Source organism: Cladophialophora bantiana, assembly GCF_000835475.1.
Source record: "Cladophialophora bantiana CBS 173.52 unplaced genomic scaffold supercont1.6, whole genome shotgun sequence".
In the NCBI taxonomy this organism is placed as follows: Eukaryota; Fungi; Ascomycota; class Eurotiomycetes; order Chaetothyriales; family Herpotrichiellaceae; genus Cladophialophora; species Cladophialophora bantiana.
Genome location: NW_015971580.1, coordinates 604,405 through 619,259, shown reverse-complemented (window position 1 = coordinate 619,259; position 14,855 = coordinate 604,405). Strand labels below are relative to the sequence as shown.

The 14,855-nt window shown below is 52.8% G+C and overlaps 5 protein-coding genes across 5 annotated transcripts; 3 read left to right on the top strand and 2 right to left on the bottom strand.

Moving 5' to 3' along the window:
• Positions 1 to 1,469: 1,469 nt before the first annotated feature.
• Positions 1,470 to 2,312, top strand: Z519_04547 (uncharacterized protein; the record flags this gene model as incomplete). Its single annotated transcript, XM_016762293.1, has 2 exons — positions 1,470 to 1,498; positions 1,553 to 2,312. The coding sequence occupies 2 exons, from the start codon at positions 1,470 to 1,472 to the stop codon at positions 2,310 to 2,312; spliced, it is 789 nt and encodes a 262-aa protein (XP_016621240.1).
• A 4,750-nt stretch (positions 2,313 to 7,062) lies between these two features.
• Positions 7,063 to 7,677, bottom strand: Z519_04546 (uncharacterized protein; the record flags this gene model as incomplete). Its single annotated transcript, XM_016762292.1, has 1 exon — positions 7,063 to 7,677. One exon carries the CDS (start codon positions 7,675 to 7,677, stop codon positions 7,063 to 7,065), a length of 615 nt encoding a protein of 204 aa, XP_016621239.1.
• A 1,015-nt stretch (positions 7,678 to 8,692) lies between these two features.
• Z519_04545 (uncharacterized protein) lies at positions 8,693 to 9,658 on the top strand (the record flags this gene model as incomplete). The annotated part of the gene is made up of 1 exon (XM_016762291.1): positions 8,693 to 9,658. The coding sequence occupies one exon, from the start codon at positions 8,693 to 8,695 to the stop codon at positions 9,656 to 9,658; it is 966 nt and encodes a 321-aa protein (XP_016621238.1).
• Positions 9,659 to 10,075: 417 nt separating this feature from the next.
• Z519_04544 (uncharacterized protein) lies at positions 10,076 to 12,040 on the bottom strand (the record flags this gene model as incomplete). Its single annotated transcript, XM_016762290.1, has 1 exon — positions 10,076 to 12,040. One exon carries the CDS (start codon positions 12,038 to 12,040, stop codon positions 10,076 to 10,078), a length of 1,965 nt encoding a protein of 654 aa, XP_016621237.1.
• A 921-nt stretch (positions 12,041 to 12,961) lies between these two features.
• On the top strand, positions 12,962 to 14,610 carry Z519_04543 (uncharacterized protein; the record flags this gene model as incomplete). The annotated part of the gene is made up of 4 exons (XM_016762289.1): positions 12,962 to 13,174; positions 13,226 to 13,947; positions 14,008 to 14,219; positions 14,279 to 14,610. 4 exons carry the CDS (start codon positions 12,962 to 12,964, stop codon positions 14,608 to 14,610), a joined length of 1,479 nt encoding a protein of 492 aa, XP_016621236.1.
• Positions 14,611 to 14,855: the final 245 nt, after the last annotated feature.

The following is a 14,855-nucleotide window of genomic DNA, read 5'->3' as shown; positions in this document are numbered from 1 at the left end:
AGACCCTTTCTCGCATGAAAGGGCTGTACCAGCCCCCCCTTGGGTGCCGCTGGGTGCCTCTGGATGGCCCGGGGCTAGGGACTAGCAGGGCCAAAGCGAACCACGGCAGCTCCAAGTTGGCCGGGCGATGAAGCCAAACTACATCCTCTTTAGCAGCGGTGTCCATCTCCGAATTTCAACGACGATCCGAAAGGACGGGTGCGTCCTGGGCAAACCATCCTCCTCGCTGTTCTGGGGGCCTTGGCTGGTCTTGCCCACCAATGGGCATTGTAGCCATCATGGCCCGTGGCTCATGAATGGCGCCAAAAGAGCCCCAACTTCAATGCAGCAGACATGCGCGCAACTATCAACCTATCGACCAGTTGAACCCATCGACCCCTGGCCCTGCCTCCATGCCCCTCCTCTCCCCCCAAAGAAAATAACAGTAAGGTATGCCCATGAACCTGAAATCCATCGAACCTGATCCCGTCCACCAGCCTTGAAAGCTTCGAAATCTCCATTCCTGCAACTCGGTGTTACATTTTTCCCCCCCCCCCCTCTGGTTGCAATAGAGAAAGCTGCCCATCCTGCCCGTGTCAAAGCCAACATCATCAACCCTGTCCGTTCCGCCCGAATCCTTGTCTCTTTGAACCGAGTCTCTGTTTCTCTGTATGTTTGGTTCTCCCTCCCAATCTACTACATACAAGTACGCGCCCGTCAAGAAGGGGATAACATCTGTCTTTGCTTCCTGACTGGCCTCATCACTTCACCCAGCTCGCTCTCTGTTTCGTGCCGGCTGCCTCTCTTAATTCCCCGGCGCCCAGTATAGTGTCCCACAGCTCCACTGACACGTTCTCGCCCTCCCAACGATATTCATCCCGAAGCTCCTTTATATCTGCTGCATATCTCGCACAGCTGACAAAAGACATCTTCGCACTGTCCTTATCACTTGATCTGCAAGCCAAAGACTCTGAAGGTTTCTTATCTTTGCGACCGAAATACTGTCAACCGGTAGAGCTGTTGTTCTCGTCAGCTTTGGCCGGTTCCACAAAACTCGACATCGGATTGACTTCCACCCGATCCATCTGTCACTTGTCATTCCCGCTCCACAACCGAAACGTCTTGCTCCAGGTCGCAGTTGAACCCACGGGCACCCGCGTCCGCAGACTCAACTGTTGAAGAAATCAAAAAGCTCGTGTCAGCTCATTCCCGGACCATCGCGACAGATTGCCAAATCAACTAAAACATTGGGTCCTTCTCAAGTGTCGATAGGGCTGACAGGCATATCACCGTGTGCTGCAGAGTGGCACCCCTGACATCTAATGCCTTACTTAGCTCTCAGTTGCCTTAATTCTGTCGTTGCTTCTGAACCCTATCATACGTCAGCCTGATGCCAGTATTTTATATTGGTCGACTTCTCGCTCGCTACTCCGAGTGTCAACAACGAAAGACTACCAAACTATATGAGTTGATCTCGAATCAACGAAACCATGATCCCATGGGTCACCTTTTGGGGGAAGTAAGTCTCGCATTCCTCTGTTCAGTGTCACTTCTCAATGCTCACATGCTTCAGCCCACAGGAACCTGACTGGCGAGTCGATCTGCACGCCGAAAACTTGTACTACTATGTCGAAAAGGGCCCAACTCAAATCGTGCGCTACCAGGATTCGCCAATGCTTTGGTCTGCGGATGAACGACAATATGCCATTTCTCAACTCGGGACCAAAAGTGTTGGTTACGAAAGTGAGCACATTGCCGGGTTACGGGAAACCATTCAGTGGCTCGAGAATCATTTTGCAGCCCACCCAACGCAAGAATCCTGTCGTCCAACCTCGCCTCACTCCGAATATCTGAGAGATCTCCCGAGTCCGGCGGACCACTACAGTCCCTTGCCGCCACTTGACATAGATGACGAGCCTCGTTCCGCAACGTCGACACCCTCGCCAATCACAGAACAGGAAAGGTGGTCACGGTCTCCCTTGGCTTTACAGGAGCTTATGAATCCCGCACCACTTACCCCCTCGAGTCTGAAGAGGAAATCGTCTGATGAACTTCTGCCAACTATCCTTGCCGATGACGAGGCTGAACAGGTCCCTGATCTCGAAGTCAGTCCCCGGTTCCACGCCCACACTCTGAAATACCCTCGAGCAGGCCATTTGATAGGCAACCCGGCAGCTACTCGGACACGCCGAGGCGTGAGAATGCGACGAGCACGATCGGGTCAACGGCACCATTCACTGCAAGATCCCCTCGAGACGGAGCAATTTGAGAAAGAGGGCCATCTACTTCTCAACTTGGCCCAAGGCCCGCGGTCGCTGGGAAAACCAACTTGAGCAACAACCAAGGGCCAGGTTAGAAAAATAGCAAAATGACGCCATCGACGACTTTGTCAACGTGCCGTTAAATATCACCCGGTCACTGAATTTATCGACGATTCGTCTTCTCGGGATTACGGCGTATGTTACTTTCGAGTCATGATTCATCACCACTGGGCGTTGTATCCCACCTCTATTGATGCAGAGTACAAGAGCTTCAGCCCTCTTGGCGGGGACCAACAGCACCGCGGATCGCCAACTCTGAGGACACAAGGTTGTCATGGGAGAGTTTCGGTTGATTGTTATTGCGCTACTGCATTTGGGATGACGGGTTTTCATATTCCGGCAATGGATACTAGTACATACCCTTGATGGCCTGATATCCAGAATGTCTTGCACGGAGTTACAAGGATTTTGTGCTTCTATTCCTGGGACCTGAGAAGTTTTTAGCGACGGCGCTGGAAGGAACTTCTCTCCGCGTTCATCTTTTCTTTTTTGGGTGGATAATGGAAAACGTCGATATTTTGATGAGCTATGGGAGATAGCAAATGGTGTGCGGGCCAGTGAACAGGAGGCATCTCTAGATCCTTATGGGAGGGGAGGAAGGGCGAGGGGCGAAGGATGGGACAGCCACTCAGGATGGCATCAGTCAGCCATCAAGGTCCACCGAGCCCAACATGGGGACTTGTGCAATATGCCCCGCTATCCATATATACATGTCGAACATGGAGTCTCAGTCCTCAATGAAGCGATGGACATTGTTACTGTTTTCGACATCCACAGCCGCTAACCTCGCGACCAGTCTTCCCTCGTCTTAACACCCCTATGCCTCAATCTCAGCAAGTGCATGCCTGAGGTCGCAGATTGCAGAGGGCTGATTATTCACCATCCACCAGAGCGCCTACGCGGTCAAGTTCCGATCCAGAAGGACATCTGATCTTGCGCAAAGCCGGCCGCAAAGGGGGGGTTCCCCATCCTGATTTCCTTGTAAGGCAGGAAGCCGAGGGAAAATATTGCAGGTGGCAAAGATCCAGATACAGCCTTTGTGGGCAATTAAGCGAAGAAAGCATGGTGACTCCGGTGGATGTTCGTTTCCGGCGTCGCCGCGCGGTGACCCATCAAAATACGCCATCTGCGACGCACTAGAGAAACAGGAACGGACGTCATTCCTGTTCTGCGAAGATTGTACGTTGCGCGCGGCCTAGTTTAACTGCTTACTGTACTTGTACGTTCGAAGGGAGATCGACCGGGCCCACGCCGACAGCATTGCGTGAAGCGGAAAAATACACATGGGCAGACCGTCCTGCTCCCAGTCACTGGTCTGACTGACTACTTCCCTGCCTGACTGCAGAGTCCAGTTTTTCTCTCTGCACGGAGTACTGGTTTGTACCAGGTCATGAACGATCCAATCGGATATCAATGGCCCAACTGCCCAATGCGTCCTTGCCTGCTGACGAGCTTACTAGGTGCTCATTGTGGTGGTGGACGACGGCCAGGAGGAGATGTTACTCGTCGGTTGGAAGAAGGATTACTCTCTGTTGCAGCGAACCAACTAACTACTGGACCGAGCTCCACGCGTTTCGTCGAGGGCTCGGAGGATTTGTAACGAACGGCCCATCAAAAGGACATCTCAGCCTGTCAGGGCTTGTGAGATTGCGCAGGTACACAGCCAAACGTGTATGTTTAGGTGGGGGCTCAAGTGCCTTGATTTCTCAACTGCCGTCTGACATTTTCGCAGATTTGTACCGGTACGGGTAAGGCCTGCCGAGAAAAAGGAGGTGGTGGAGCAAGCAAGTACCTAAGTAGTTACTTGTACTCAGTACCGAGTACTACTCGCAACGAGCGAATGCCGCAGCGGGCGAAAGTTCCTCCTGAAAAGGGAAAAAGGAAATGAAGCACACAAAAACAGATATTGCCCTTTTCTTCGGGCTGACTACGGAGGACTTGGGGTCGCTACATCACCAGGCGGGACTCAATAGGTAATCCCGCGTGCAAAGCAGTTTGTACCTCGTACATAGCACCAACAGCCGGAAACCAGGCTGCATGAGACCTAGAGAAAGGTTCACGCGCCGAAGAACGGAGTAGTCTATGTAGGTGAGAAAGGCGAAAACACTCTGTCGTCTTCGGAGGAACCGTGAAAATGGTAACGACTGACTAAAGGCACAATTCAACGTCAATGCTGGGCTACATACTCTGTAATACCATATATAGCAGGCACTGCAGACCTGTCGAGATCGACGTTGCGGATCAGTTTGATGTTATTACCTACCCTGTAAGGAGTAGAGATATTCTACCGAGACAGCAGTGAGTTCCCTCACCATCTCAACGAGACACAGATTACTATTCACATAATACTACGGTGCAAAAACAAAAACAACAGCAACAACAATAACAATGATTGCAAGAATAATATTAAAGCAGCGACCGTGAAGGGCGCGAGGGTGATCTTATAAAAGAAGGCTAGTGAGGCCTAGCCACCGGGCTAGCTGTGTCCGCTCAGAATCAAAGTCGTACCTGACATAACCATAAGCAACCCTGCCAGTGGTTGTTGTTCGCTGTTTCTTTTTCTCTTGGACAAGTGTGAGTGCGACCATGTGTCCAGGCACCTGAACATCCAAGCAGGTCGTTGATCACGTCCGGCGACCATCCATGGCTCCCTAGTTCCTTCACTTATAGCGCTGCCGACTCCAAGAAACAAAGCCACCACCCCGCTTGTCTGGTGACTCGAAGTGCAGGCGCTGCGCGTGCACCGTTGCGGCGTTCTTCTAGCAAAGTAGCTAGGTAGGTACCCGAAAAGTGACAGGTCATATGTCCTACTCGTATATGCATAAAGCCCGTCTGGAATGGGACTCGGTCATTCGGGGTGCGAGTATGTACTAGGCGAGCGGCGTGCAGAGCAGTGCAAAGCCAACTTGGTAAGAGGAGACAAAGAGAGAACAGCCACCGAAGAGAAACAAAGAAAAGAGAACTTCCGTATCGAGTTCAGCTGGCGCCCTGAACGACCATTTGGAATTGCACCATCTACCAAATCAGTCACTCACCACCATCCATCCACCATGCATTATCCATTATCCATTATCCGCAGCTGGAAATCCCTTCCGTGGCATGGATTCCGACCGTTTCTGGAGCACAGGGGCCCAAGGGACGAAGGGTTGGCGCCAGGGGAAATGCGGAAAAACAAAAGCCACAGTTCGGCATCCGCATCGCCAACGCGCAACGCGAATGCGGTCCCGGAGATCCAGTCAAGACGGCGATGGGTAGTGGGTAGTGGGTAAAGGGTTCCAGGTGGGACACCTCGCGGCTCCTTGCTCCTACATACCCGTGGCCACCATGATGCACGGGGGATGGAGGAGGAAGTGCTTACATATCAAGACCTCGGTAGGTAGGTAATATAGGTACTGTAGGCAATACATAGATTACTCGCGAACAAAAACCTGATTGCCACACTGTTTGATCGTGCTAACAAGTAATTGTAGTACCAAGTACAAGAGGGTGAGCGAAGGCCTCTTTAACCGACCCGACTTGACCCGACTTGACCCGACCAGCCTCTGGGGGCGTAATATTTCGACTTCCTGCGATCGGCTGCCCCTATTGGGTCCCTTCTCAGCTTTGCCGTCTGTTGCAGCTCAGCCTCAGTGAATGTGGGAAGTTCCTCCCCTTCTGCGGCTGCCTCAAATCTGGTTGAGGGGTCCCAAACAGCTCCCGACGACTTTCGGTAAAGTTGTGCCTAGCACACAGCGCTAATTAAGCATTGCGGCGACCGTAGCCTCGCCAGCCCAACCCAACGTATCTGTGACGGAGACACCATCGGAGGTCAGGACCTGGGCAGGTTGCGAGACTGGCAGACTCTCACACCCGCATTGCATCTTGTTCGTTAAAATCTCGTCGCTATGAAAATAGACCGTCCGCTACTATCGTCAATATCCCGCGGCTACCGGCCTTTACTCTTCTCCAAGCTCTCCTGATTTGCTCTTCGGGCTCTTTGGTTTGGCTGCAGAGTCGCCAGTCTCCTCGAACTTCAACTTGAGTTGCGAGACTCGACTCGATGCCTTGGGCTGAGGAGCGGCGATGGCGTTTCACCGTCTGGAGTCGCGCTGTAACTGTCTCTTCGTCGACGAAGGCTTGGCCGAGACTTCGGCCGAGATTGGATCGCGGATACTATGTCCGCTTCATAGGGTGGTCGCCGACACCAGTACAGCTCTGAATGCTGTCTATTATTCAAGATCTGGTGATCAAATAGCCCACCCATCCCTGAAGATGACAAAATGAGCTACTAATGGAAGAGATGGTGGTTACAAACAAAGAGGACAAAGAAATCACAACTCAGGAACTTTCACCATCCGCTCAATCCACTACTAATCGACATTTGACCATTCTATCTCCTTTCCCTATGACTACGTCTATGACAACGTCGCCGATCCTCATCATCACGCTCTCGCCGAGGATTAGGGGCCACGATGTTAGTTCTTTGCTGAATTAAGAAGTTCTCCGCGCTCACCGGTCTGCTCCCATTGGTACGTCGCAGTCCCAGCACTCCGGGAGTCGGTTCTTCAAACATTTCTCCGACATGGGCTGTGACTGTCATCACGCCGAGCCCTCCAGATATACCCGTGGCCAAAAAAACAATGGGCCCCAGTGGAGGAGTAACTAGGGAGGTTGTGGCGACAGCGACAACGGTCCCTATCCAAGCTGCGCTTGACCCAACGAATGTTCCCAGGGTGGCAGCTGACCCCACTCGCTAGGGGTCGATACATGTTACAAACATGTTTTAGTTCGATGGTATGGGCGGAGGTTTTGTCATAGTCGGTAGGTTGAGCCAGACATAGGCCTTGGAGTCGTGGACTAACCCTTGAACAGTAAATGGAAATAAATCGGCCGGGAAAATCAACGGATCTTTGATGACCAGAGGACGGTATGCTGGGATGATAAGGTGAAATCGTGTTTTCTTGTCGTGCTCGTCAATATATTGTCTGAGAAAGGCCATCCACAGGCAAAGTGGATCAAGATTTTCCGAGACACTAAGGAGGTTTGGAGGCAGCGGCTCTCGGGAGACGATGTCGAAGAAGTATCCACGCCAATCGGTGTCGTGGTGATACAAGAAGTGAAAATGCCGAGCGCCGTCTTCGTGGGCCAGCGATGTTTCGTGGACAATGACTTTGTGGACTTGCTTTGTAAAGGTCTTTGGAGCAGTGAGGCCTGTCTGAGCCTCCAGCTCACGATGGATTTTCTGGCCGATTTCTTCGAGAGCAGATGAACCTTGAAGGACTTCGACGAACTGAGCGACGACACTCATGCCATTGAGGAAAGCTGAAAACAACTCAAAGGCATTCTTGCGCTTGAAGAAGGTGGCGAGAGAATCCGCACATGTTTGGATACTCGACATGAGCTGGATAGATACCATCCTGTCCACCCGTTCCAGCCCTTGGACCAAAGAGGCCATTCCACATCATACTCACCGTAGCAAGGCGCATAAAAGGCCTTGCATCAGGACAGCACATTCTCTCCTCTTTCATTGTCAATCTACGGCCACATGCAGCGACTTAACCAATCGTTCCGCAGGAGGTATACCGGAAAAGGTACTGTGGCTTGATCAGGTGCCCATCCTCCCAATGAGAGGTGCAACGTGCTGGCTCAAGCTGCCCTGGGCGTTTGACTTCAGACGCAGGATCGTCCGATGAGATCTCATGGGGTCGGCGACTGGAGACAGGAATGATGCCGACTTGTCAGACATTTGATCCATATCTTGTTCACGAGGGGGGAGATGTTTGTTTTGTGGCGATCGTGGTTCACCCTTGGTGCTGCTTTTGTGCTGTTACCTAAACTTCCCAGAGCATTGGACTTTTTGGCAGTGCCTGGTATGATGGAAGCAAGGGACCAATCCGATAAATCAGGTCAGGAACCTATCAAATCGAAGCTCGAACAGGTTGTTGGATTGATTGGAATCTAGGACCCTCCGTTTTAAGCATTGCTACGACCCGAGATATCGCGTTCTCAACTACCCGGCTCCTGTCTATGATTTTCCATGTCTTTGGTTCTAGAATGGGCAGGGACTGTTCGTGAGCAAGCAGCACTACTAGCGGGGTGCATGAACGTTGTGCTTCGTCCATTGACATTAGATAGCGATTCTCCGATCGCGATATTAAGGCGCCTCCCCCACAACTTCGCAATTTTCCGATACCAAGGAACACCGAAGAAATAGTCGCCCTCCAGGAAGCATCCGATGACAATAGAAATGGCTGTGGAATAAATACGTTTAAATGATGTGAGTGCACTTTCTCTTTTACTATGCTTTCTTTCAGAGTACATATCGCTTTGAGACCATTCTCTTGCGGACTATATTTTGTTCCAGAATACTCCATACATCTCGACCATTCCAAGCTTCCAATTTAGTGGACGCAATGGGAGAGTACAGATCTAGACCGCGCTCATCTGAGGGCGAGAAAACCCAAGTCCTGCGACCCTTCCACCTTACGGCCACTGGTTACAATCTCAATTACCTCCCCGAGTATATCGCCCTCCGGCATGGCTTCTTCCGCGAGCAAGGACTCGACGTCAGGGTGAAGATCCCTACACCCTGGGACGGCGTGCTCGACGCGCTCGCCGACGGCACCGCCGACATGGCTCTGGGCGGCATCTGGGTACCGTCCATGTACCGCGACAGAAGCCAGCACTACACCGTGTTCGCGCAGATCGCGAATCGCTGCCCTCTTGCCCTCCTCCGACGCGGCCATGGTGACGGCTTCAAGCTGGCCGACATGGTCGGAAGTACCGTGCTGATGAAGTCGGGCGGTGGAGCGAGCGTGGGTCTTTTCTTCAAGATGCTCCTCCGCGAGAACGGTATCGACCCCAAGTCGCTGGATTACATCCAGGACCTCGACGGCGTGATGCTGGGCAACTTGTTCCAGGGCGGCATGGGCGACTACTTCATCACCGACAACCTGTCTGCCTTGGCCATGGCCGAGCACAATCCCGGCGTCTCAATCGCCATGGAGATGGTCTCGCAAGGCGACATCCCGTGGAGTGTCTACTACCGAGAGACGGCGCCGCTCACCCCGGCCATCTTCGACACCCAGAAGCGCTTCTATGTCGCCCTGGTCAAGGGTATAGACTGGGTACTCCGGCATGACGCAGAGTCGTTCCGCGGCGAACTCGCCGAGCTCTTCCCCACCGTCCCTATCGACGTCGTTGTCCGCGTAACCAACCTTTTCCGCCGCAACGGCATGTGGACGTCCACTTCTGTGTCTCGCGCTGGTTTCGACCGATGGCAGCAGGGCCTCGCCGATGCACGCCTGGTCAAGGAGCCTTTTGCTTACGAAGCGATTGTCAACGACGAAGTCGCAGCAGCGGCACAATGGGCGAAATAACGACGCCACCACCATCCCATCGGTAGTCAGTCTAGCCATTGGCAACACGGACGCTTTTCACGTTACCGGAGATAAAAAGGGAGAAAGAGAGAGAGAGGTCCTCGTTCATATTCCATTTGATTGACGTACGTGGATAGATGGCCCGTGATCAAGTTTCTTACCGTCACCGGCGACTAAAGCCGCGTCATGTCAACAAAATTCTCATAGCATTTTACAATTCGTATGGCTAGAATGCTCCGTCAGACTGATCCCTCGTTCTTCCTGCGTCTGACACAGGTTCGGCGCATTCTGTAGACTTGATTAATCTCATCGTTATCCGCATTCCAACAAGTCGCAGTCCTCGCTTCCGATTCTCCCCATACAGCTTTTCTCTGGTGTATATTAAACAGTCCCGCAGTGTGTCGGGAACTCCCACCATCATCGCGCTCGCTCGTACCAGAGCTTGTGGCAATCGAATCGCACATCGCTGAAATCCATGTCCTGGCAATCGGGCCATTGCGCGGCAGAACTGAGCATCTCACTAAAGGCGTCGGTGGACAGCATGCCCGACATGGTGTTGAGGCTGGTTTCGTTGGCCGTTGTGGACATGCCCCCCATGCCTGTGCCCGTGCTCACGCCGCCTCCACGGGATGATGGCTGTAATTGCTGCAGGAGATCCTCGACCTGTTTCTCGAATTCGGATTGGTTTTCGCGTTTGTTGCCCTCGGAGTCGGCGGCGACGAGCCGATCAACCGTCGCCGCGGAGAGAGTCTCAAAGACGTCGCGGCAGCCTGCGGCGCCAGGGAAGCTCTCTGACAAGGCGGCGAGCGTGGAGGCGCAGGATTGCAATGTGGAAATACATTTGCTGACGGGGTTGCGGTCGCGGATCTCCTTGGAGAGCCACAGGCCGTAGATGGCTCCCAGGCCGGCCATGAAGAGGTGGTGGACCCATTTCCACAGCACGTCGATCTTGCCCTCGCGCTGGAGGATCTTGATGCTTGTGATCAGCTTGCACGAGGCGTCAAAGGAAACGACTAGCCCCTCCGTCGACGTGTAGAGGACTGTGGTGTTCGGCCGGTAGAGCAGGAGGATCGCGTTGTTGTAGATGGCGTCCCAGAAGGCCTGGTAGGCAAAGATGGACGAAGGATGGGCCTGGCTTGGTGGCGGAACAGTCGTGTACCATTCCTGGAGACGGGGTCGCATGTCCCGGACCCAGGCTGCGTAGTCTACCCTCGGGTAGGCTATCTTCGGAGACCAGGCTTGGGTGTGCTGGACATGCTTGATTTCAGACTCGAGTTTCGACATGCTGAACAAGTGATTGTGAGCGTGTTGGCTGTGCACGTCAAAGTCGTTGGGCTCACTGCCAGGAGTCACCTGGCGAGATCGAGATACCGCCGATGGATCTGGAAGCGGGACAGACGTGCTTTCGTCGATAATGCCAAAGGGGCGACCGAGTGTGATACACAAGATACGGTCAAATTGGTAAGTAGAATACCACAAGCGCCGGCGTTGGTATAGCAAGGTTAGAGCCATATTCAGAGACTGCTCTTCGGTTTCCCAATGCAGGCCCATGTCAATGCATAATCGCAGGGCGATGCCAGTCAAATGCCACAGGCTTCCCCGAGAAGGATGCAGGGCGACGAATTGAGCTAATAGGAGAATAGAGCGGAGAGTGTCGAGATCGCTCTTTGAGTAAGTAATAACCTTTTCAGTCCAGCTGATGGCTGATCGGAAGCAACCCTCACTTTGGGTCGGCCGGCCTCCAGATGGATTGGGGACGTCGAAGAGGGCTATGGCGAAGATCATGTAGGTCGTGAAAATGTCCTTCTCGACTTCCCTGTCCGAGGGCGGGCGGCCGCTAACCGAGAGGTATGCGCTTTCAAGGGCTTCCTCCACCTCTGACCGCTCCACAATGGGCAGATGGGGCGTGCGGTGTTGGAAGTAGACATTGACCAAATGATCTGCGGCATGGCGTGGTGGGAGAGAGGCTTCGGCTGCTGGGGCAGATGAAGATGGCTCATACGAGCGCTGCTCAGAAAACAAAGGAGAGGGCAGGCTGTCGACGCGGATGGCTGCTATGACCAGCCTGGCGAGCGTGATGCCACTGCTCTGTCCCAGAAACCGCGGCTGTCTTGACGCTTCGGCGACGACGTTCCTGACGCTCTTGACCAAGTCCTGGAAGTGGCTCAAGCTTCCATCAGACGCGGCTGGACTGGATGTTGGAAACGGCTTCGGTTCAAGTCTCATGGGTGAATAGAGCTCGAGGGAAGTGGTATTTTCGCTGTTGGCCGGGCTGCCCTGAGCTCGCTGTTGCAGTTCATGATTCTCCCGAGTCAACTTCTCGACTTGTGCCTCTAGATCGGACACGTAGCTGCGAGGTACCTTTGAGACATTCAGTCCCATGCAATCGGATTGCGGTCGACGTGCAGTCTGTATCTCCACTCACCTCGGCTTGTTTCCCCGAGTGATAAGTCAAGCACACAGCGTGTGCGCTTTCGCAATTGGAGCAGCTCGGATATTTCAGATCACACTGCGCATTTCAACCGATTGATTGTCAGCGGCGTGATCAGGATACTCGGGCTGGAGCGAGTGCTATCGATCACTACCTTCTGCTTTCTCCGACGGCACCTGTGCGAGCACCTAGTCAGCCTTGTACAGGTGCGGACGTCCCATTCGACTCACCTCTGACACGCAGTCACCCCTTTAGCAAGTCTTTGTCCCGCACGCACTGGCGAATCCATTTGTGATGTCCTGATTCCAGAACTCACGTTTCGCCGCTCCAAGTTGTCATCGTCGACAGCAACAAACCTGTTAGGTACGGGTAGATATCCAAGATATCCGATATTCGTAGTAGGCTTTCGGAGTAAGCCGATCACAGCCAATCGCCCATGCTACTAACAAACTCAGTAATACGAATGCTAATCAATGCTCTGTCCAAGGGCTGCTGCGCGACTCATACCAGAACTTGCCTTCCTCGCTTCCAAAGAACCAGGATCCTCAGCATGCCGGAAAAGAAAACAGCTGCCATGCTTCGTCGGCCTTCCCATTGCAAATCTCTCAGATCTATCTGGGTTAATAGCGGTCGTGATAAGTTGGTTCGGCTTTCCCCGAAGGGATAGAGTTGAAGCCTTATCAGGCTGTCAAGTTGTGCATGTCTAATATTCAACACCAAAGTAATTCCCTTGCTAGATCATAGATATATACTGTACAGTCAAGTATATAAGATGACAAAACTTGCCGGTCTTCCATCCAGCGATCACTCGCGGTCCCTCAGAATCTACAACCCAGATCCTCAACGGATTGTCTCCGGTATAAGCCACCGAAATGCAATTCGAAGCAACAATGGAAACGAAGACCCCTGTGGTTGACCTCGACATGAAGAACCCTATCAATGACTGTGCTTCAGAAGTAGCTGGCTCAGTGGCAGTCATAGATATCGACCCCGTCAGGGAGGCAGCCGCACGCAGAAAATTCGACATGTATGTCGTGCCAGTTTCATTTATCTTCCTTGTCCTGTCTAGCCTGGACAGAAACAACGTGAGTGAAGCGCTTGTCCTTGCGAAAAAGCCATGGCTAAGAATTGACCAGCTTGGAAACGCGAGAGTCTTCGGCTTCGACCAAGACATTGGCCTCCATGGAGGCCAGTTTGGAAACATTAACACGCTGTCGAGCGTCTGCACCATCATCTTTGAGCTCCCCTGGGTTCTCGCGGTCAGGCGCTTTGGAGCCAACAAAGCAATCGGTACAGCATTCGTCATATGGAGTGCCAGTACGCTTGGAACCGCCTTCATCCACACCTACGGTCAAGCCATCGCTTGTCGCATGATTTTGAATGCCGCCGAAGCAGGCCTCGCTCAGAGCTTCGCCTATCTGTTTTCCACCATCTATCCCCGGGAACTGGCAGGAAAGCGGATCATGACAACGAACCTCGCCCAGTGTGTTTCCGGGGCCTTTGGAGGTCTGTTTGCGTATGCTGTTCAGACCATGGGATCGAAAAATGGACTCGCGGCCTGGAGATGGCTATTCATCATCGAATTCTTGATCACTATCTTCATCTGTGGCATTGGCTGGATCTTCATCCCAGAGACGGCCGAATCGGCGTGGTTTTTGAACGCGGAAGAGAAGGAGACCATGCGTCTGAAGAAACAGCGCGACATCGCTCTCAGGGGAGAAGAAAAGTTCGAACGCAAGTGGATCAAGATTGCTCTTACGGACCCCTTTGTCTGGCTCCTGGGCATAGCGTTCTTTACTTCGTCTGTGGCCATCAACGGATTCGGGGTCTTCCTGCCTACTATAATTTCTGGTCTTGGGTGAGTGATTTACCCATACTGAATGAGAATCCTTCGAACAACTGGCTGATTTGGTTTTAGATATGCCTCCCTTCGGGTCAACTACATGACCATACCGGTTTATATTCTAGGTGCCATATCTCTTGTCACTCAAGTCTACTTTTCCGATAGACTCAGAAAGCGAGGCGTCTTTATCGTCGGTTGCTGTGTCCCAGTTGCAGTAGGATATCTCCTCTGCGTAGGGACAGCGAATCCTCATGCTGGTTACGCCGGCATGTTCATCCTCGTCCTAGGTAAGCTCTATCCAACCATTTCTCCTGATATATCGAACCATCTAACGCGCCTGACCCAGGCCTCTATCCCATCTCCACACTGGCTGTGACTTGGATCTCCACCAACCTGTCCCCAGACAGCAAACGTGCAATTGGAATGCCCCTGGCATATTCGATCGCAAATGTGTCCGCCGTGGTGTCGTCACAATTATACCCCAGCCAACAGGGCCCACGTTACATCCAGGGCAACGCAATCTCGGCTGGCTTGACGGTCGTCGCCGGGTTCCTCTACGGCGCGTGTTGGCTTCTGCTGCGGCGTAGAAATATCAAGAAGAGTAAGCTTATTGCCGAAGGGGCCACGACAAATGGTCTGGAGGGAGATATGAGTCTTGAGACTATGTACATTCTGTGAGCAGCGCTGAGACGATTGGAGAACAAACCTTTTGGGCCGCGAGAGAACTCCGGGGCACTTGGAATTAAGGAGGGATAACAGAACGAAATGTACGTAGCCTCGTCATGTGATTCAAAGAGGACATGGTTAATTTCGCTTTGAAGGGGGTTTAATGTTACTCCCCTGCCAAGCTTCAGCCTTGTCCGGGCGGAAACTGCCCCGGTTTGTCCTGTCCGGTAGGCAGACACAGCAAATATGTGTCTGTC